The sequence below is a fragment of the Kogia breviceps genome, chromosome 5 (assembly GCF_026419965.1).
Source record: "Kogia breviceps isolate mKogBre1 chromosome 5, mKogBre1 haplotype 1, whole genome shotgun sequence".
Taxonomy (NCBI): Eukaryota; Metazoa; Chordata; class Mammalia; order Artiodactyla; family Physeteridae; genus Kogia; species Kogia breviceps.
This window is the reverse complement of record NC_081314.1, coordinates 146,969,023-146,992,365: the sequence shown is the minus strand read 5'-3', so window position 1 is coordinate 146,992,365 and position 23,343 is coordinate 146,969,023. Positions and strand designations below refer to the sequence as shown.

Genomic DNA, 23,343 nt, shown 5'->3' with positions numbered 1-23,343 from the left:
ACTCTGAACCGCTGCGCCACCAGGGAAGCCCTATCTAAATTCCTCAGGCAGCTAAGGGGGAGGTAAAAAGAAACACTTTCTGAGTCTTCTTTCTTACAATCAGCCTAAATTAATCCTCATGCAAAAGAGACACATTTTGGGGTGGTACACTTTGCTTACGTAGAGTGAACACCTATGAAGTGCTCCCTCCAAGGCAAGCACTGCTGACGCCATTAACAAATGGAAACTCTGAGTCCAGAGAAGTTCATAACCAAGTGCTATAAAGACTTACATCTCCCACCTCAACACATTTAAATTCTAACCTCCAATGGGGTGAGGGCCTTCGGATCAAAATCAGGCCATGAGGGCAGAGCTCTCACATATGGAATTAATGCCCCTATAAAAGGACCCCAGAGAGCTCTCTCTTCCCCGACGTGAGGACCGTTGGGGCCCAGGATAGGCCATCTCAAAATGTGCCTTAATGGCACATTGATCATTTTGAATTAAAGTACTTAAGAAACGGCCAATGCAAAGGGACACTCTGACCCTCCTTTCTGTCTCCCTGAAAGCAGGACATAAATCTTTTCTGTGAAAGGAGTATCCCCTGCATCTAGAGGCAGGACACCCTTATGCCCAAAGATGGGGAATTGGGGGCCGAGAAACACAAACAAACCTCATTCTTTAACTGGCACCCCAAACCTAAGTTTCTTTGTCCTGTCGAGTCCTCACAAATTTATTGTTTGTCTAAAAAGTATAAACGTTTCCTGCTTTGGCCACTTCTTAGCTCCCATATCGATGGGGCCTCCATGCACATGAATTAGTTTCTTTTTCTCCTGTCTGTCTTGTGCCAACTGTACTATCAGTCCAGCCACAAGAACCCAAGAGGGGTTGAGGGGAAGTTTCCCCCTCCCCAAGAGCACAGATAGGATCATAGCCCCTGCTATGACACTCACCAACCAAAAAAGTGGTTCTCAGACTGTGTCCAAAGGAAACCAAGAGGCCTCAGATCTGCTGTGAGAGCTACACAAGGACCTGATTATCTTTTTTTACCTTTCACCTGCAACCCATTCTCAAATGTGTTCTATACCAAATTTTAACACACTAGAGACGGCCAAAATATTAAACATTTCTGCCAGGATAACTCACTTATGTGTAGGCCTCCCCCCAGGATAAAACTTTGTTGCATTCTCTGTTTAGTTATGAACACCCGAGACTGCAGAGCTTGGTTGGCAAACACACCAGGTGTGCATTTGCCCCAAATACAAAAAGATGCCTGCAGGAGGCCACTTGTTGCAGGACTGCTAGTGGAGACGAGACTGGATCAACCCATGGGCCCATCAACAGGGGACGGGTTGACCACACAGTGGAGCTCTGCGCAGCTACAAAAGCAGTCAGGACCTTGACCGCGGATCCCTATGGTGCCTCCTCGAGGATGGACGGTTACATGAAAAAAGGCAAGGAGGAGGAAACAGTGGATAGAAAGGAGGGTCCTCCAAAAAACGGAATAAACTAAGAAAACCGGAGGTCGGTAGCTCTGGGGGAAGGACCTGGCGTCCCCGTAGGTCTGTAATCTCTGCTCGGCTCCCGACCGGCCCTCTTCCCGCAGCCTCCCCCTCGCTCCAGCTTTTCCGCGGTCTTTAGGGTTTACGCGCTGGGCGCTGCGGGCCAGTCAGCCCGGCCCGAAGACGTGCGGTCGGCCTTCTGGGCATCGGAGGCTCTCCGAACCCGCCGGGCTTTCCCGGGACCGGGCCCAGGCAGCGCACCTCCCGGAACGGGGGCGGCTGGGCGCCCCGATTTTGCTCCCCGCCTACGAGGGTGCTGGAGGAGGGATCTTCCCGGAGGAAGGGTTCGAAAGACGGTGGGGGTCCCACAGGCAAAGTGCGGGGAGAGGGCGCCTGTCCCGCTGAGAACCCGCGGAACCCGCCCGCGCGGGACAGGCGCGCCCCGGGCCCAGCCCCAGAGACAGCGTGGAGAAGAAGCCCCTCGTCCGCCGCCTCCTCCTCCTTGACCGCCATTTGCGCGCTCGGCTTCTTCTCGCGCGCTCGGCTTCTTCTCGCGCGCTCGGCACCGGGGGACGCCGGCGGGGGTCGCGGGGCCTCGGCCGTGGCGCGAGTAGCGCGGGAGAGGGGCCGGAGAGGGCAGGGAGCGCCGGGAGGGGGCGCCCGGCGGGGGCGCAGGCGGGCGGCGCGCGGGCTCCTGGGCCGCGAGGGCGGTGCCTCCCGCGCGCGCCAAGCCCCGCCCACGCGCAGGCAGCGTCTCTTCCGATTGGGCAGCGCCGCCAGGCCGTCGGGGTGGGGCGAGAGTCGTCGCGTCCGGGTGACGTCTCTCGCGGGCGTCGGGAGGGGTTGTCTGCGTCCGCAGCAGTGTCGGCCGCCGCGGCGGCGGGTGGGAAATGGCGGAGTATTTGGCCTCCATCTTCGGCACCGAGAAAGACAAGTGAGTTAGAGCCGGCCGCCGGGGTCCCGGGCCAGGGGGGCGGGTGGCGTGCGGCGGGGCTCGGCGGCGGACCCCGGGAGGCGGCGGGAGGCCCTGCGGGCCGGCGGGGGGAGGGGCGGGCGGCTCTTCCGGCCTCAGGAGTCGCGCGCCGCCGCCTCGTGCGCCCGGGCGGGCGGGCGATGGGCCGGGCGGGTGGCGGGCTTCCGCTCAGTCGGCGCGGCCTCTCCCGCCGAGGGTTCCTCGGCGGCCCACCTACAGGCGACCCTGGCCCCCGCGCCCCCGGCACTCGGAAGCCGCCTTGAGTTGTGCTGAAGTTGTCAACATTAACGATTTCCCCAACTTTCATCTTTTAATGTCGAGTCCGGCAAGCGGTAGTACAAGCTTCGCCCGCGTTAAATCGTTAGATAACTTAGGGTCCTAACTGTTAGGGTTTTATCCGCTTCACGAGCCTCTTGTGTGAGTTAAGCGTTGATCGGGCTGATCATAAGGATATTTGATGTGAAAAAGTATTTTGGAGATTACGGGTTTAACTAACCATAAAAGAGACATAATCTGATTTTAAAATACTTTAAGATGTAATTCCAATATAAGAGTAAGATGGGTGTTTTTTTTCTTTTTTGGGGTTGTATATCTTTTCGTAATCAATTGTTAGATTAAAAGTAAAACATATAATTTTGACTTTGCCACGTATTAATTACCAGTTTATTCACTGAAGTTTAGACTAAAGGGAAAGTTTCCAGACATTTTGGAGGATAATTCTTATTTTGAAAACCCAAAGATTAAGCTTAATCTATTCTTTGAATAAATGGTTAACATCTTAGGATTCTTTAGGGCTGTACAGGGCTTCCGTGAATATGTTTTTAATGATAAACTGCTAAGTTTGCTGTAGGTAATGTTTTAATACCACTTGATCAAACACTTTAAATTGTTTCTGTTTTCCAGGATGCAGTCTATCTTGTAAAATGTCTTCTTTTACACATTCTAGTATTTCCTGTGTTGTTTGGAAGAGGGGGTTATATTTTTTCCTAGCAAAACTCACAAGACAAAAGCATCAGTCATACTTACTCCAGAAACATTAATTGAGTGTCAACTCAAGGCCAATCTCTGGGCACTCAAAGATGGGTAACATTTGGATCTTGTTCTCAAGGAGCTCAAGGAGTGAGGGGGTACTTATCATGTAAAGGATAACTAAAGTAAAATGCACTAAAATGTATTAAGTGCTATGGAAGAGGTGTGTGCCCCGAAGGCTGTGGCTCCAGAGGCGGCAGCTTGGGGAACATGATCTTGAATGGATTGGCCAGCTCTGCTGGAAAAAGAGGTTTCTCGGAGTTTGCCGAAGAGCATGCAGTGTTAATTTCACTCTTGAGCTTATGTTAGTGTGGGCCATGACTTATGTCCCATGCAGTTTTTTTTCCATTGTTCTGGTAAAAAGCTGCATAAGGTGGTGTCTTCGCTGTTGCTCTATGAAACTCTTACTTCCGAGGTTCATTTCAATGTTTTTTATATTCTATAAATAACCACATTTCAATCTGTTGGTGTGCTGTATTGTAAAGATCATGGTTATAATTCAGGAAACTTGATTATTTAATCTAGGTTTCTCATTTCAGGGAGACTTGTGGGATTTTAGTTTCCAGGAAACGTCTTGACTCCTAAAAAATGAAGATGATGATTCCCGCTAACCTTTTTCTTTTCTTTTTTTTTTTTTTTTTTTTCAATTTAAGCTGGAAGTAAAATGTAGGTCTGTACCGATTAAAAATATTTAGCTAATTACACATGTGAGGTTATGGACATTTTCTAAATCTAAGCATAGATTAGCCTTTCTAATATCTTCTCTGTGATAGTAAATCATGTCTTTTATATCTTTTCATTTTATTTCAGTAGTTTAATGAGCACATTAGAAAAGTTTTGACTGATAGACTAAGTTCAGTAATTAACTGGGCATCATGAAAAGAGAGTCATCTCTGGAAGTACAGGACCAAGGATTGTTTTAACTATGTGGAATAGTTGGGTATTAATTGTTGAGATCGGTTTTGTCTATTCTGGGATATTCTTAAAATAAGCTCTTTTTTTTCGAGTGACTTCCTGAAAATGTAATGTTATATACTCAAGTGAAATAATCTGAAGCAAGACCTATAATTTGCAAATACATGTACTAATCATTTTCCTCTCCTGATAAATTTAGACTTTTCCACTTTTATTGCTATCTAATAATAAATCAATGGCCAGTTGATCTTCATGGTCCATCAGATTTCACTGAGGCCCTTTGACATTAACTCTGGATGGCCCTTGCTAAAAACTTGAATCTACAGTGTAACTTTCCCACCTCTGCACGTCTAAATTTGAATGGGGCCCACTAGTAAGAGTTCATAGTTCATCATAGATGGATTATGCAAAGCCACCTTTCACTGCTGTCACGCTGGCTGGAGTGCTAGTTTTGATTTTATCTGGATGGCCCAAGTATTGGAGTATTTTAAGGGAGAGCTTTGTGATATGGGGACAGAAGGTGGCCTTGTGTAGTTCCTGCAGATGGCGGGGGGAGTTCCCCAATAGCTTGTTTTCAGTGTATTAAAAGCAGGGGGAATGGTTTACTTCAGACCTCTTTTTGGAAATTTCCTATTCGTCTGGTGTCTTGGGTGAGGGAACCTGGACTTTGTGATTATTTAGATAATAACGGCTACGTGTAATGAGCACACAGATGGTACATCTGATTCTGGTTCTCGGAACAGTGCCATGTTGGCATTTTCCTCAGTTTACAGATGGCTCCTGAGACCCGGACAGGGACGGGCTACTGGCCCAAGTCCAGGCAGCTAGTAGCAGACTCAGGATCTTGACCCCTCGCTACACCGTGTTGACGTCCTCAAGAGAGAATTTCATCGTGGAAGACTAGAGAACAGATAGGTTTTAAGTTAAATACAGTTTTAGATTAACTTAACATACAGTTTAAGAGGAAACGATGGAGAAGTACAATTGACCTTTGAACCCCGTGGAGGTTGGGGTGCTGACCCTCTGCACAGTCATAATCCAGTCTGAGTTTAACTTCTAGTCAGTCCATGTCTGCTGTTCCGAATCCTAGGATTCATCCAACCATGGGTCGTGTAGTGCCGTAGGATTTAATGACTAAAAAACCTGAATATAAGTGGACCTGCATAGTTCAAGCCCGTGTTGTTCAAGGGTCAACTGTAGTTGAAAGTGGAGGGGATTCCAATGCGGAGGAACCAGGTTAGAATTAGAGTGTTCTTCGTTGAAAGAGTACCATGTTTTTAGAGGGGCAGATTGAAGCTGAGTAGTTCTAAAATATGGGAAGGTACCTGTTACCACTAAAAACAATGTGCCTATGTTTTTCTGAAGTAAAAGAAACGTAGTTTGATAGCATTTATCATGTTGATGACATTTCCATCTATTTGTTATCTTCCCAGCAAAATAATCAGTTCTTATTTTCCCTTACAGAGTCAACTGTTCATTTTATTTCAAAATTGGAGCATGTCGTCATGGAGACAGATGCTCTCGGTTGCACAATAAACCGACCTTTAGCCAGGTTTGTTTGTTTTTCCTTTTTTTTTTCCGTTTTCATGTAAATGATCAAAACTTCGTGTACTTTACAGAGGCAGTTAATTTCCATGTGTTAATAAGCAGGGGGGGGTTCTATAGTTTTATTTTCCATCTGTGTTCATAAATGTGTTTGTTTAAATGAGAATGAGGCAGGTGAACCACCCCTAGCGGAAGGTCTGAGAGCACCATTCCCTGTTTTTATCATTAGAAAAACTTGTTGGCTGTGACTGGTTTTCACCGCCTTACCACCCTCCCTGCCTCTAACAGGCGTGGGCTGGGAGGGGCAGCGGGGCCTGTGCTGCCTTCGCCTGGAGCCTTTGCTCCAGGCGCTGGTAGATGCAGAGCTGGCTTTCTGCTTGTTGCTCTCCAGGCGGTAGAGGTGGGTGGAGCCACCTTAGAGGAGACGCTGGTGCGATTGTCCGCAGAGCCGTCACATGGTGCACGCAGGGGCTCTCCAATACCCCCGGGTGTGTCCCCTCTGAGACCCCAGCCAGGGACACAGCAAGTTGTATCATGAAAGTTAACATTAGAGGACAGGCATTTACGTATTCATGGCCAGTCTGTTCAGTTAATTGAGAGATGCCTGTTACCTTGGGCCTGGCTATGTTGTGAGTTCAGATCAGTCAAAAATGGTGATTTTTGATAGTTTACTTTTGGCTAATTGAAGAAAAAGGCAAGGGTTTACACCCTGCAGCAGATCCAGTGAATTAAAGGGAGAAAGCACCTCTGGGAGGAACAGAAAACTTCTGTCCGTGTTTACCTGAATGTTTGGATTTGAAAAGAATCTATACTTCAGTCTTTCCAGGCTGAGGGCTCTTGAGCTCCTTCGAGCCGCCCGTGAAGTCTGAATGTGCAGCCTCAGGACCACTGTGTATAAGTATTTAGGAAAGTCAGTCAGTTGTTGTACGAAAGAGACAGTATTTTCTGATTTAATAGCTTTGAACATGTCTCTGGAAATTCAGAATATTGGAGAATTCGCTTTACGTTTTCTGTTTGTTGTATTTTTTTTAATGCGCTTCCAATTATGAACTAAAATCTCCCTCCCTAGGCCAGTGACCATGATTCTGTTAAAGTCTGGTGGGGTCAGGCGTATGTGTTAACTTGAACATCTTGTTTTGATTTGTTTGGTTGGCTTTAGGTAATCCTGACCACTTGTGATTTTAATGGAACTGAATTACTCCCTTTAAGTGAAGTTTCTTTTATTATTAAACAGCTACTGCCAGATGACCTGAGTGAGAGCTAAAATGAATTTCCTGTTGGATCACTGGGCTCAGTATAGCTTTTCCATCAGAGCTGTCACACACTGGTGATTCCAGTTAAAAACCAAGTGCGGTTGGCTTTGGGAACATCGGAGTCCTGAAGTGGTTGACTCGGGGTGGTATCAGTGGCTTGCAGAGAGGCCAGGCCCTGGGGGTGGGTCTGTGTGGTGGCAGCTGTGCTGTGTGGCTGGCGGGCATCCTCCCAGGTGGGCTTCCCAGAGCAGACCTGCGGTTGAGGGACCCGCACTGCCATCCCCCTTGACCTCGCAGCTAGAAGCGGAGCCGGCCGCTTCTGTGAAACCGCTTACAAAACTGCTTTGGATACACGTTGAGACTGAATATCTATTTTCTTAAATCATGCGGTTTATTGGTTCAGCGTGTAAATCTCTAGCATAATTCAGCGTGGGTTTCTTTTTAAGCTTCTTACAGTGATGTGGACGTTAAGATTCATGTAATGCTAGCTACTAACTTAAACATGGTTTGTTTTTTCAGACCACTTGAGTTTAAGAAGAACGGTACAATGTAAGGTTTCAAGTCTGCCTGATCCAGTTTAAAGCACAAGGGCTAAAAGGATTTTTTTCCCTTAAAAGAAGGATTGGAAAAGAGCAAATGTTTTAAGCTATTGTATTATGTAAACAGAGATCCCACCAAGAGAATGTAAACATGATAGGTGTCCGTGAGCGTTAGGAAACCCATTTGGTGTGCCTGTTTCCTACGAGATCAAGAGAGCTTGATGGACCACATATACTTGGGTTATGCACTTGGCTGTAAAATTGTTTTTCATATGGGGAATATGATTATAATGTGAATTTTTCGACATCATAGTGTCTGCTAGCTTGAAGTATGAGGAGATTTTAGCGTTCTATTATTTACCTTGTCTTAAAGCACTTCAGTGACATGGGACTACTCAAAATAACAATTACAATTTCTTCTTGGTTGCTGGCTGACTTGACCTAAGTCACTTGACCTAAGTCACCGCTCAAACTCTGTTTTCATAATATGATGGTTTGGGTGTACTCTTCAGAAGACAAGTGTCTGACTTGCAGGAAACAAACAGCAGGCGTTGAGCCATTTGCAAACAAGTTGTCTCTTTGCAATTGTCTAATATATGCACAGCAGCCAGTAGAATTCCCCTTTTTATTTTTTTTTCCCCGCAGACCATCTTGATTCAAAACATCTATCGTAATCCCCAAAACAGTGCACAGACGGCTGACGGCTCACACTGTAAGTCCCACAGTTGGAGAAATTTTTTTAAAACAATGGTGTTAAAGAGCCCACTCTTAATTGAGACAAATAATGTTGGCTTCTGAGCTGCTGACATAGAGCTGTTGCAAACAGGACACGGTGCCGGAGGTCCTTGGCGCTCACAGCAAGAACTTGATACTTGGCCGCGTTCAGCAGGCTGGCCGGGACCGGACCTCTTCCCACCGTGGACGTTTGTTAACGAGAGGGGTCCGGCCCTGTGACGCCCGGACGTCACCAGCCAGTCATTGGTCTTCACAGTGACTGAACCCCTGGCAATTATTAAGTTCTTTCTGTGAAATCAAAAACCTTAGGAATATTTAGGATTTAATAAGGTAAGTTGCCCAATAAGTGTGGGTTTTATTTCACCATTATAATTTTTCTTCTAGGAAGTAGAGATTTCATGATACGTAATTATTGTATTTCTCTAATCAGTTTATACAGGCACTCTTTCTCATTTGTTCATTAAAAGTTTCCTGTAACAGGAATATTTTGGTAGTAGCCTGCCGAGTTGTTTGCATTCTTCACTGGATTGGAACTTCGAAATGGAGAATTTTTACAGTCTGTGACAGAAATACAATATGAGCATGTCATGGGATCTCTGTTGCATTGCAGTGTCAGGGTGCTCCAAGACAGCCATCAACTAAGAGAAAACATCTCTGCTTCGAAAGAAAATAACTTGCTCTTTTTTCAGCACTGAGTCTTGACTGAAGTGATCGCCACAGGAAACCGGTTAAGTGTTTACATTTAATTTTCCATGATATAAAGTTGTTGCGTTTTGTATTTCAGACCATTGCCCTCTTGAACATTTACCGTAACCCTCAAAACTCTTCCCAGTCTGCTGACGGTTTGCGCTGTAAGTTCATACAAGTTCCTTCCCTGGTTCCCTGGGCTTGCGTGTCAGAGCTCAGCGTCAACTCCATCTGGTCTGCCGCTGTAGTGTCAAGGACCACCTTTCACTAGAGGTGTCGAGAGCTTGTGTCCCACTGACCCCATGGAAACCTCTGTTTGAGATTGGAGCTCGTGCCCACTTACTTAGGAAGGACCGAGTGACTGGAGAGGGTGCCCTTTACGAGAGCGTGGAGCTGCTGCTCTTCCGGTACCTTGGCCGTCATCCGGGGGAATGTGTGTCGGCTTAAATGTGGACACGTTCTTCCCGCTGAACAGTGAAAGTTTCTCTGACTTAAAAAACATTGTTCGGAAATTGTTTTTCAGATTTTATTTCTTATTAGACTTTTTTCCCCTTCAACTCCATTTTGGAGATCATGCTTTTAACTGTGAGAGCACTGTTCTGAGAATGCTTCCCAAGTAAGGCCCTCCAAGCTGCACTGACCCTGAGTGCAGCACCAGTCCTGTGTGGACTCCTGTCTTCATCAGGTACTTTCTGTAGGTATTTACAACTTCAGGAGTTAGTTTATTGCAGTTGGGAAAATAAAAGGATGCTTGGTAGGGAATAGCTCTAGCCTGGGCATTCAGTAGACATTCCTGGTTCCTTCAGGTAATGAGAAATGCTGAATTTAAGTTGTGAATGTGGTATTTACTGAGGGCCATCTTTTAGGGAACAGGAGAAATACTACTGTCTCTGGAAAGTTAAACTACAGTTTAAGTTTTACAGCTGTTGAACTGTAGAGTGAATTTAGTCATCTGAGGATAAACTGGAAGGAACATCCTGGACTCGTGTAAAAATCAAGGGGTCCAGACCAAAGGGTAGATGCTTCTCATTCACCAGTTTGTTTTGAAGCTGGAAAAAAGTAGATCACAGAATAATACCACGAGGTACCTTCGGATAGCCACAAACCTGGATCAAATACACCCTTGGCCCGGAGCCCCTCAGTTTATAGGGTGACCTACAGTGGGTGAAATGGTCCCAGCAGCCACCACTTCCTCAAGCTGGCCCCAGACTGGGAGGCCTTCCGGTTCCGTGTGTGTGCGTGCACGGTGCCTGTGTCTGCAGGGGAGGGACTGGTACATTTTTCCTGCCGAGACACTAAATGTTTTTCGATGCTAATGCTGATCTGATAGAGAATTAATTTCTTTCCCTGAATCTGACGGTAGCAGGATTTACTTGGTAGCCCTTGATTTAAAATACCTGGTTTTCTCTTTTTTAAAGAAATAAGATCAATGGGTGGAAGAAACTGTTTCTCTATGGACTGATTAAATAATTTTGTAACAGCCCTACCCTGGGGTAGAAATGAATGAGAAGTAGATGACTGAGTTATGACAGTTAATCACTCTTTGCCCTGCTTGTTTTTGGGGGGATGCGTATGCTTTATTGACAGAAGAATGTTGGATTAGTTCTCTGTGTCTGTATTTGCGATTCACAGGACTCTTGTTTTGCATATGCTACAAGATAAAAGTTTAGCTGTACTAAAGACTACAATTCTGGGGTTCAGATTGTACAAATTAAACACAGTTCTGATTCTACAATTTAGCTAGGTTCATCAGTTTCCTAAAATTACTGGCTCTTTTTAATGTACCCTTTTATCTGTAGAAAAATAAGCTATCTCTGCTCTGATTAAACTTAAAAATGAACCCCAGTTTAAGAGCGTTTCTGTAAGAAAACTGGGTACTTATTTAAAATACATTGAGTTGTGTAAATACTTTTTCAGTTGAACAGTTTTTTAATCACTCATCTCTGCCTTTTAGGTCATTTTGATTGACTCAGGCATTTTAACCAGAGTATAGGAGATATAAGATATGCCCACTATCAAGCATTTTAAAATAATGAACTTTAATATACATTTTTAAAATACGGTATTCTGTTATATAGTAACAGAATAGAAATTCTAAGAATATAGCCAGTATTTTTAACAGCCACCAAAATTTGATTCTCAATATTGCTAAAACTTTTTGAGTGTGTAAATATTTTCTGTCTTCTCATTTTTTCTGATGTGGAGAAGGAAATTTTAAACATTAAAATCTGCCCTTGGAATGGGCTTCACCAGACTAGCTTTTCTGTTGTTTAGAACTTGATTTCCGAGCTGTCGAGTAGCCATTGTTGCCTATTGCATTCAGTAAGTTCTGTGTTCTAATGCAAGCTGGATTCCTAGAAATTCAAAAATAACTAAAATGCAGGGACCCCGCCCCCCCCCGCCCAACTCCAGTGGCAAGAAAGTGAACTTAAATCGTTGTCAGAATCAAAAACTGAAGTTAGTTCTTATCCTTGAGGTAAAAAGTTTTCCAGAGAGCTCGGGAACGGCTCACAGGCAGCACAGTGTGGATAGAGCCCATGGCCACAGCCCAGCGCCCTTGGCGGGTGCCCAGAGGGGGCCGCCAGTCCAGGAGGTGGCCTGTGGAAGGTGACAAGTAATGACAGGCTGTCCCAGCCTCGAAGCCACTCCCTGGTCTGGCTGTTTGGAACGTCAGTTTACTGACACACCAGCTTTGTGCTTTCTCAGATTTAGGTTCAGAGAACGTTAGAGTTTGATGGTAAGATTTGGTAGGAGGAGGATGAGGATAGAATGTAAATTTGCAAAATCTATCCACACAACTGACTTGATTTCACTTAGTGCATGTGAATTATGAAGAATAAACTTGATGAAAATAGTTTGAAATATAAAATAATGCTTTCTTCAACGAAGCATTGTAACTTTCCCTTTATGCGAAAGAGGGCGTTCAAAATACTGTAATTGAACTTGGTAATTATACTACTGAGTCTTTATTTTCGGTCATTTGGGTTTTAATCGCATCAGAAAGAATTTTAATACCATTCTGTATGGCTGCTAATTGGTAAAAGAAGCTAGTCAGGAACATAAGCTTTTAATCGTTTACCCTGATTTCAGCTTTCATTTTAACCTAATAAAGGAAAGGAAAAAAATCAGTGTGATTACTTGGCCTGTATCTTAAATCTAAAAAGGAAGAAAATTTTCATTTAAAAATTTCTTAATTTGAGAGTCAACCTTTTCCTCACACTTTCTGAAAATGTTGGCCCTTTGATGCTGATTAAAACTTGTTGTGATTTTAACATTTTAATAGCCAGAATTGAGATTGTCATAAGGGGCATTTAAAAATCTCACCACACTTTAAAATTTTAACAAGTGGCTGTGTAATGCAGTGTCTTCAGTCTCCAGTAGAACGCAGCTCTCGTTTTCTCTCTAGATAATCTGATGTGTGTTATGTAGCAGTTTGAGTTTAAGCACAGAGCTGTCTCAGTCATGGTTCCCCGCTCTAACCAGCAAGATTTCTGTTGTTCACAGGTGCTGTGAGCGATGTCGAGATGCAGGAACACTATGATGAATTCTTTGAGGTGAGCTGTTGACTGAAACCCACTGACCTGTTCACCCTCTGTATCTGGAATTGGGACTTTTCTCCGTTAGTAAAAGTGCCTAAACGTGAGCTGTGTTCAGTTACTCTTTGACTTCTGTTGTGATCCTCAAACCGCTGTCCCCCCTTCAGGAGGTTTTCACAGAGATGGAGGAGAAGTACGGAGAGGTGGAGGAGATGAACGTCTGCGACAACCTCGGGGACCACCTTGTTGGGAACGTGTACGTCAAGGTAGGAGTGCGACGGCGCGCGGGGCTGAGCGGGGTCGGCGCCCTGAGCCGCTAACCTCGACGTTCACGCGCTCGCGCCTGTCCGTGCATTCGACGCGCTGACCGCCCTCGCTGCCTCCGGCTCGGGTCCGGCGGCCGGCCTGCGGGTGCCGGGAAGACGCAGGGGGGGCCCCGCTCAGCGAGTGGCTTCGGCCGTTGGTTAGCGGCTCCAGGACTGGGGAGAAGAAGCTGGTTTATATGTCTGGTTTCTTCTCCCCCCACCCCCTTTTTTAAATAAAACTTTCACTGCCTGCATAAATCATGACGTTCTTTTAACCAGTTGAATTTGAAAACCATGGCAACGTACGTGGCATGAGCTTGGACCGCGGCAAAATTAACTCATTGTAAATAAAGGGCGGGCTGGTGCTTAAATTGCTCTCCGACGTTACCCCACCCCAAGTACTTTACCTGTGAGCGGGTGACGCATAGTTGAGTCAGTAGTTGAAGACATTTGGCTTTAAAGTGTGGGCGGCAGCGTTTTTGCCTTGTCTTTTCAGTTTCGCCGTGAAGAAGATGCGGAAAAGGCCGTGATTGACCTGAACAACCGCTGGTTTAATGGCCAGCCGATCCACGCCGAGCTCTCCCCTGTGACCGACTTCAGAGAAGCCTGCTGCCGTCAGTACGAGATGGGGTAGGTGTGGGCAGGCCTCAGGGGCGCCCTGGGCGGGTGAGGGGCGCCCTGGGCGGGTCGGGGGCACGCACCGCATGACCCCGTCTGTTCTCCCGCAGGGAGTGCACGCGGGGAGGCTTCTGCAACTTCATGCACCTGAAGCCCATCTCTCGGGAGCTGCGGCGGGAGTTGTACGGGCGCCGCCGTAAGAAGTGAGTACTTGAGTGAACCGTGACTGTTTCTTAACCAAAATGCTGTTTTCAAGTAACGCTTGGCTTTCGTGTCATTTCTCCTTAAAAGGCACTGCTCAGAATGTAGTGCATGTTTTAAAATATAACATGTGCTCTTTGAAGGACGTTTTCCATGCATGCACGGCTCCCTCCTTGTCAGGTCGAGAGCAGACCTTAGTAACTGAGGGAACCGTTACGCTGGTGACCACTAAAATTAGGTTTGTTTACACGGTGTTTATTCTCAGATATCTGGACTTCCTTTACGTGCTGCCTGTTTCCATCGGGGTTTCTTGGTTTTTATTGGCTTGGGCGGGTTTCTTTGGCTGGGGGCGGGGGCACCGCCCTGCGGACCACCGACAGTTGGGCACCGTTAACGTGTCTGGTCCTGCTGCTTAAGTGCAGGTGGTCGTGTCACCAAGCAGAGAAGAGGCCAGGGTGTCAGTGTGACGAGTCTCTTCTACTCAGATCACTGAGTTCGGACCCCAGAGGGGTTCTTGTCCCTCTCCTGCCAAGCAGATATTTGGAAATGCAGACCTTATTGGTGATTGTTTCATTGTCAACAAAAAGAAGTGTAGGAGAAAATGAACCCTGGCCTCCCCTCACCCACAGTGGGCCCGACGGACACCGTCGCTGAGCTGCGTACATGCCCGGGCCGGGACCTGAGACTGGGGTCAGGTGTGGGGTGAGGGGTGTGTACGTCCCGTTCACTCTGGATTAGGGTTTCCCCTGGCCGTTTGGGTTGGCTCCACAGGAGGATGTGATAGAGAAGATGTCATATCTCTTCAGTCTTCAGGTGCCCCATTTTATCCCTGACGCTGTAACGTCTGAGACGAGGGCACATCTTACAGCTCCAGCCTGTGGCTTAATTGGCAGCGTTTTTCTCTTTTGTTGGTCTCATCGGCACCATGAGCTGCAGTGTTCAGACGTGTCAGCCCCCGTCCTGTATGTTGCGTGCTGCGGTGTGGGTGCTACGGTGTCCTTTCCTGTCCTTGGTTGCAGGCATAGATCGCGGTCCCGCTCTCGGGAGCGTCGCTCTCGGTCTAGAGACCGTGGCCGCGGCGGCGGCGGTGGTGGCGGCGGGGGACGGGAACGCGACAGGAGGCGGTCGAGAGACCGAGAGAGGTCTGGGCGATTCTGAGCCGTGCTGTTCTTGCCGCGTGTCTGCTGGGAAGTGTCGTCCGTCGTTGGTTGACCGAGCCAGTTCATAATGGGAGGTTTTTTTAAAAAAACAACAAAAAAAACAAAGATGGGTTTCTGAATAAAATTTGTAGCGATACAGAGTTCCTGTGTGACTGATTTCTTGTGCCAAGTCTTTGTTTCCAGTCTCTTCCTTTACAGACCTGCACGCACGTCATCAGCGCTTGAGGTGAAGGGTTTACATTGGTCACTTCGCGTATAAATGACACACCTTCCAGTTAAGGGAGAATTCGTGTGCGAAAAAGGCCTGTTTCCTCTGGTCTGCGTGTCAACAGGTAATCCAGTGTTTCTCTTCTGAAGCTGTTAGCAGACTGGAGTGGAAGCCCCGCAGACTGCACTGGCATCTGCAGGAAAGTTGATCTCTCGGCCAAGTGCAGTCCGTGGAGCCTGCAGCGTTGGGTTCTTATCCGTCTTCTAGTTTTGCTCCGAGGGCCGCCTTGTGTCCTGAGACACGGGTGGCACATAGCACGGGGATGTGCTCAGGCCCTCGCGTTTCTGTTTCACTGACTGAGGCTGCGTCGAAAACCACTAAGGGACAGGAGCACAAACCCTGTGATCACATCTGCCCCGGCAGAACCTTCCTGTCTGGCGTCACCTTCCCAAACCACCTTCCTCGTGGCACCGCGGGGCAGTGTGCCTCGGGGCAGCCGTGGAGTTGGGTCCCGGTTCCTGCCGTGGCCATTCCTCAGCTGAGAGCACAGAGATTCCCTTAAGAGAAAGTCTTACCCAAAGGCAGACCGGAACACGGTTCCAGGTGAGCAGCACACGGCACCGCGTGGCATCCCCGTGTTTCCTCATGGCAGCCCCAAGCACAGTTGCCCACAGGCGTCCGAGCCTCTTACCCATTCCTGGGAGGTAGGCCTGCTGAGTGCGGGGAGACACACTACTTCCCTGACCAGTTTGTTTCAGGGAAGTCAGCTTTTATCTGGTAAATTATAAAAAGTGATTTAGTGATTATGTTAGTCTTGTTCAGGTTTGCTTTCTTGAAATTTTTGGGTTTTCTTATTTTTTTGCAGTAGTAGGCAGATGATTGTGGATAAAGTGGCACTTTGAGTTGGTGGTCTAGGAAGTTATCTTTCTATCATTTTTCATACTCCCGAAAGAATCAGTACCAGTACTTCAGATTTTCTATCTAAGTTTCGTCAGAGTTGTGGAAATTACTGAGTCATTTCCACTGCATCTGAAGGAGGCAACGTGACAGAATTTTTAATTTGTATTTCTTAACTTTGATTAGAGTCACCTTTTCCTGTGAAAGTCTCTAGTTTCAAAAGTAAATGAAGATCCCTGGTGGTCCAATGGTTAAGAATCCGCCTTCCAACGCAAGCGACTCAGATTCGAGCCCTGCTCGGGGAACCGAGATCCCACATGCCACGGGGCATCGAAGCCCGCGCACCACAACTACTGAGCTCGCGTGTGCCTCAACTACAGAACCCACACGCTGCAGTGAAAGATCCAGCGTGGGGCAACTAAGACCCATTGCAGCCAAAAATAAGTAGACCTTTTTTTTTTTTTAAGTGTCTTGAAAACTTTGTCACCGAAGTCAGAAAGGAGCTTACAAAGTAAAGGGAAAGGAACCCTGCCGCCCCACCCTCCATACCCTAATGGAGATCTGGAGTGAAAGGCCGTTGAGGGCAGTTTGGGCCTGAAGCTGTCCTGTGTTGCCACTGGTTTGGGCCTGCTTGGACCTACCCACGTCAGCAAAGAGCAGCTCAGTAGATAAGCCCAAGTAAAGGTGGTAGCTCCCAGGTCCAAGGGGATTTTAATTTTTAAAAAGGGGGGGGAGCTTTCCTGGTGGCGCAGTGGTTCAGACTCTGCCTGCCAATGTAGGGGACATGGGTTCGAGCCCTTGTCTGGGAAGATCCCACATGCCACGGAGCAGCTAAGCTCGTGCGCCACAACTACAAAACCTGCACTCTAGAGCCCGCGAGCCACAACTACTGAGCCCGCGTGCCTAGAGCCCGTGCTCTGCAACAAGAGAAGCCACCGCAATGAGAAGCCCGCGCACCACAACGAAGAGTAGCCCCCGCTTGCCGCAACTAGAGAAAGCCTGTGCGCAGCAACGAAGACCCAACGCAGCCAAAAATAAAATTAATTAATTTTTTTAAATAAAAAAAAATAGATAACCAACAAAGACTTACTGTATAGTACAGGAAACTACATTCGATATAATAACCTATGATTTTAAAGAATCTGAAAAAGAATATATATATGTAAAACTGAATCACTTTGCTATATACCTGAAACACTGCAAACCAACTATACTTCAGTAAAAACAGTCTAGGGGGTGGGAGGATTGGGGAGATTGGGATTGACATATATACAATATTGATTCTATGTATAAAATAGAGAACTAATGAGAACCTACTGTATAGCACAGGGAACTCTACCCAGTGCTCTGTGGTGACCTAAGTGGGAAGGAAATCCAAAAAAAAGGGGATATATGTATGCGTACAGCTGATTCAATTTGCTGTACGGTAGAAACTAACAAAATATTGTAAAGCAGCTATACTCCAATAGTAATAATTTAAAAATCTACATAGGCTTCACCAAACATGACAGTTTCGCCTGTTTTTGAATTTTATATAAATGGAATCATTGCGTATCGCCTTGCCTTGCTTTGACTCAGCTTGTCTGCAACATTCAATATGTTTTTGGACGCCGCTGACTTGAAATCTGCAGCCCGAGGCATATGAATCGCGTAGTTAATACATGTTACTGGCACAACTAGCCAGCCAGAGGAACTGGAGGAGGAAGAGGAGGAGGGGTCGGTGGGGACACGTTCCCTGAGGCAGGAGCGAGCTTGGACGTGCGTGTGTGGATCAGGAAAGCCTGGCAGTGGGCTGTGCTGTGGAAGCACGGGGCCCTCGTCCCCCCTCACCCCGCACGTCGGCCGAGGGCCAGCTGCTCAGCTCCCGGCACTGTCATCTTCCCGGGGTGGCTGGTGGGGCAGCCCCACCTGGATGGAGCGTGGCCAGCCTGTGGGCGCAGAAAGAGAGGAAAAGCCCTTGCCGGTCCTTCATCTCTGATCACAGAGACGCACGAACTTCCTTCCACGCTGCATGGGGGTCAAAGCAAGTCACAAGGCCACTCAGCACTGCAGTGGGAGGGGCGCCAGCGGGAGGGGTCCTGGGATGCTGGGTGGACAGCGGCATCCTCCAAAGTGCATTCAAGGCCAAGCACATGGGAAAGAGTCAGGGCGACGTCGTACAGGGCCTCGTGAGCTTGGGAAGGACCTGGAGCTCGTTCTGGGCGGTGGGAAGGGTTTGAGCAGGAGGACCATACGTGCTGGTTCATGTTTCTGGGGCCGTGTCTCACCGCAGGGTGTTGGAAGGGGACCAGAGTGGAAGCTACTGCTGTGGTCCAGGCAGGCGGGGAGGGCAGCTCGCACTGTGGCAGGTGTTGGGGGCGGTTGAGTCTGGGACAGACAGTCTCCGTCCCCTTTGTGTTCTAGCTCTTCCAGTGGCCGCAGTGGCAGGTTGGCAGGTCCCTGGCTTCACCTGGCATGTCCCCAATGGATGGACGAGGTTGGTGCCTTTTTGTGCCATTGACCATTTGCATGTCTCTGTGAAGCACCTGCTCAAGTCTCTGCCCATCTTAAAATCAAGTCGTTTGTCTTTTTTCCTGTGTATTTCTAGGAGTTCTTTACACAGTCTGAGTCCTTTGTTGAAGGTTGCAAATATCTCTCCCGGTCTAGGGCTTCCTTTTCCCTCTCAGTGATGGGATGAACGCATGTCTTCCAGTGTAACTAGTCCAGTTCAGCAGTATTTCTTCTGTGCACAGTGCTTTCTGGGTCCTGTTTAACACATCTTTGCTCCCGAGTTGCTGCTGAGATTCTGCCCTCGCCATAAGCTTAGTGTCTTAGCGTGCACGCTTAGGGCACACGCAGGATTGTTCTCTGATCCTTTTGTGTGTGTGGGTGTGTGTGGGGGGCTTGTTTTCCTACAGGGTTAGCTCATCGCTCCAGCAACTTTTACTGTGGAAAGAGCCACAGCCTTCCCTGCAGAGCTGAGGGGGCCTCTGTTGAATCGGGTGACCACACATGTAGATGGGTCCGTTTCCAGGTTCTCCAGTCCCGTGTACCTCCTTGTGCCTCGCCTCACATGTAGTCAGAATGGAAGAGGGCCCATAGGACCTGAGAGAAGGTTCCAGGTCGCCTCCACGGGCTTTAACCTCGGCAGTTTTTTTTTTTTTTTTTTTCCTTTATCAGTTTCATTACTGATAAAGCTGATTGGAGAACATGAATGTGGATTTTAAGGCCCAGAGAACTCGTACTACCACCTCCGTCCATGGTTTGACCTTGGGACAGCCTGTGTCCGCAGGACATGCGGTCTCCAGGATGCTGCCAGTGCCAAGCTGGGGAGGGGACAGAGTTGGTCCCCAGGGTTTGCACCTTTTAAACTGATCAGTGTCCTGCAGTTGGGAGAGAACGGACAAGTCAAGGGCCTCCGCCGAGCAGACCGCTACTGTCCTCTCCTGGGAAGGAGGGACCGTGGGAGGAGAGGGGAGGAGGCGGCCCTGTGATGGGTGCTGCTTCCTTGTGGAAACACAGTACTGAGCTAAAGGGGCCTCACTCCCCACCCCAAGATTCCTCAGTGCTCTCTCCCAGCTCCCTGGGCGGAGGCAGTGGGGTCCAGAGTGGGCTGGAGAGGGCTCATCCCTCAAGGCTGCCCTCCGTCACGCACAGGCCACATCCCCAGTACCCCTACCCTTCCTGTTCTACGGATGGGCTTTTGGCTTCATCCCAAGAAGGTTTTGAACAGGTGAGAACCGTGCAGTAATCAGCTCAAGGGCCGCCCTGAGGTCAAGGCTGAAACTTCACTCCCTGAAGCATCTGTCTCCCCTGAGCCTCCGTCCCACTGTCCAGAGAGGCTTCCCAGCACCTGTGCAGGAGGCCGAATGAGAACAAAGCCAGCAATCTGAAACTTCCGGAATTGAGGATGTGTAAGCCTCCTCCCACATCAAATCGCTAAGAGAGGGTAGTCCAAAGCCGAAATCACCTTCCCCCATAAAGTTCAAAGACATTGAAGCTCAAGGTCTCTTCCTCCTGTGGCATCTTATGTAATGGAAGCTTATCAACCAGACAGTCCTGAGGCCACCAGGTGGCTGCCTTCCCTTGCACCTGTTCCAGGAGCAGCAGGACAGGCCTGAAAACACAGCCCTGCAAGTCCACGTGGCCCGTCAGGAGAGCTCCCTGCCCGGGACATAAGAGCTGCACCCGTCCCTGGTGGCGGGTTCCTGGTGGCCCGGTGACTCACGTGGATGGCACAGTATGGGTCTCGGGGGGACCTACCATGCCCCCCACCCCCGCTTGGGACTTACTGTTAGAGTGAGCTCAGGAGCTCTCACCTCCGAAACGGGGCCCCCATCTCAGGACAGACTGCGGTCTTTTGCTCAGAAGATGCCAGGCTCATCCAGGTGAACTTGGCTCACTCCCAGCTGGAGCTTCCTTGGCGAGCGTGTTCAGACCTTACACAGCAGAGCCTGAAACTCAGAAAATCCCCACCTGCATTTGGGGAACAAACATTCAGTCACCTGCTTCAAATCCCAGGGCTTTTTTTTTCTTTTTTAACAAGTTGAATCAAATGAAATTGCCCTTTTTTTGTAGGTTAAAAATGGTCAAACATCAGCAGTTTCATGTGGGTCAACCTAACATATCCCAGGGTTGGGTTGATTGCCATGGCAAGACGGGCAAGGAAAGCAGAGATGCAGGCGTCCGACTGCCTGGATGGGATCCTGGTTCCGCTCCCCTTCAGCTGCAGACCTGGGCAAGTCACCCGACCTCTCCTCCTAGGATAGTTATGAAGATTCCATCAGTTAAAGTTAGGTAAAGTTCCTCGAACAGTGAGGGGCACGTACATAGTAAGTGCTCAAGCAGGGTTAGTCGTTGTTATTAGTGGTAACACTACTAGTAGCTGAAGGTAGGACATGGTGGAGAAGGACAAGCAGAGGAATAACCAGGAGCCCTAATAGGCTTGTTTTACAAGGTGAGGACTTGACAGGTGGTGTAAGTAGTTACTGAGTACAGGCCTATATGGGAAAAGAATCTAAAAAAGAGTGGACATATGTATATGTATAACTGATTCCCTTTGCGGTACCTCTGAAACTAACACAACAATGTAAATCAACTATACTCCAATAAAATTTTTTTTTAAATAAAAAATAGGGCTTCCCTGGTGGCGCAGTGGTTGAGAGTCCGCCTGCTGATGCAGGGGACACGGGTTCGTGTCCCGGACTGGGAAGATCCCACATGCCGTGGAACAGCTGGGCCCGTGAGCCACGGCCGCTGAGCCTGCGCGTCCGGAGCCCGTGCTTCGCAACGGGAGAGGCCACGACCGTGAGAGGCCTGCGAACCGCAAAAAATAAATAAATAAAATAAAACAAAATAAAATAAGTTTTAAAATAATAATTTCATAAAGCAGTTACTAAGTATGAAACATACTCTGAAATTGACAAAACATTGTTGGGAAAACTAGAGCGGAGCTAAATAAATAGACCTCCCATGTTCATTCATGGGCTAGAAAATTTATTCCCCAAATCAAAAACAATAAAATACTTAGGAATAAATTTAATCAAGGAAGTGCCAGATTTGTACACTGCAAATTACAAAAAAAAATTGCAAAGAAATGAAAGAAAAACTAAAAGTGGAAAGTTATCTTTTTTTCACAGATTGGAAGGTTTGACATTGTTAAGATGGCAGTACTCGCCCAAAACAGTCTACAGATTCAGTTCAGTCCCTCTCACAATCCTAACAGCCTCTTTGTGCAAATGGAAAAGCTGATCCTAAAATTTTATGGAATTGCAAGGAAATCCAAATAGCCAAGGCAATCTTGAAAAAGAAGAACAAAGTTGGAAGACTTGCACTTCCTGACTTCAAAAGTTAGTACAAAGTTACAGTAATGAAAATGGTGTGGTACTGGCATAAGGATTGATGTATAGATCAATGAAATATTTAGAATTGGGGGTTCATAAGTAAACCCTAACATCTGTGGTCAATTGCTTTTGACAAGAGTGTCAAGACCAGTCAATGGGGAAAGAACTATCTCTTTAACAAATGGTGCTGGGACAACAAGTTATCCACATGGAAAAGAATGAAGTTGGATTCTTACCTCACACCATATGCAAAAAATGAACTCAAAGTAGATCAGAACTCTAAATATAAACCCATAAAACTCAACATGGTAAATCTCCACGAGCTTGGATTAGGCAGTGGTTTCTTAGGTATGACAGCAAAAGTGCAAGTTATAAAAGGAGAAAAAATAGATAAACTGGAGTTCATCAAAGCTGAACACTTTTGTGCATTGAAAGACACTGTCAAGAAAGTGAAAAATAGGCCTCACAGAATGGGAGAACATATCTGTAAATTATATATCTGATAAAAAGTCCAGTATCCAGACTATAAAAAGAGTTCTCCCAACTCAGCAACAAAAAGACAACCCAGGTAAGAATGGGCAAAGGATCTGAATAGACATTTTCCAAAGAAGATATACAAATGACCAACAAGCACATGAAAAATGCTCAACATCACTTGTCCTTAGGAAAACGCAAATCAAAACCACAATCAGATAGCACTTCACACCCCCTGGGATGGCTAGGATCAAATCAAGGAATGATGGTAAGGGGTGGTGAGTGGGTGAACAAATTGGAACCCTCCTACATTGCAGGTGGGAGTGTAACATGGTGTGGAAAACAGCTTGGCAATTTCTCAAAAGGTTAAACATAGAATTATCATATGACTGAGCAACTCTATTTTTAGGTATACATCCAAGAGAAATGAAAACACGTATCCATACAAAAAGTTGTACACGAGTATTCATAGAAACATTAAGCATAATCACCAAAAGGTGGAAAGCATATAAATGTCCATCAACTGATGAATAGGGAAATAAAACATTGTAGAGCCATATGACAGCATTTTATTGGACAATGAAAAGTACTGCTACATGTGACAACATGGGTGAGCCGTGAAAAGCATGCTGTGAGAAGGAAGCCAGTCACAAGTGACCACAAGCTATATGATTCCATCTATATGAAATGTCCAGAGTAGGCAAATCTCGAGAGACAGAAAGCAGGTTAGTAGTGGCCTGGGACAAACCCTGGGGTGTGTGTGTGTGGAAGGATTGGTGGGGGTGGTGGCTGAGGGGTTGGGGTTTCTCTCTATGGTGAAGAGAATGCTCTGAAATTGAGTGTGTGGTGCTGGCTACACACCTCTGTGGATACACGAAAAGCCATTGAGTTGTTGTACAGTTTAAATGAGTGAATTGTATGGTATGTAAATTGTATCAATAAAACTTGCAAATATTAAAAGTTAT

General features: G+C 47.2%; 1 protein-coding gene across 4 annotated transcripts; it reads left to right on the top strand.

Moving 5' to 3' along the window:
• The first annotated feature begins 1,339 nt into the window (after positions 1–1,339).
• On the top strand, positions 1,340–15,117 carry U2AF1 (U2 small nuclear RNA auxiliary factor 1). Of its 4 annotated transcripts, XM_067035197.1 has the most exons (9): positions 2,310–2,415; positions 5,863–5,950; positions 8,381–8,447; positions 9,255–9,321; positions 12,662–12,711; positions 12,861–12,959; positions 13,495–13,628; positions 13,727–13,819; positions 14,837–15,117. In XM_067035197.1, the coding sequence occupies exons 5-9, from the start codon at positions 12,682–12,684 to the stop codon at positions 14,973–14,975; spliced, it is 495 nt and encodes a 164-aa protein (XP_066891298.1). In that variant the 5' UTR covers positions 2,310–2,415; positions 5,863–5,950; positions 8,381–8,447; positions 9,255–9,321; positions 12,662–12,681; the 3' UTR covers positions 14,976–15,117. The 4 variants fall into 4 exon arrangements, with proteins under 4 accessions (XP_066891297.1, XP_058920807.1, XP_058920806.1 ...); XM_067035196.1 differs by lacking the exons at positions 2,310–2,415; positions 8,381–8,447 and adding an exon at positions 1,340–1,503; XM_059064824.2 differs by lacking the exon at positions 8,381–8,447 and having other exon boundaries at positions 2,278–2,415.
• The last annotated feature ends 8,226 nt before the right edge of the window (positions 15,118–23,343 follow it).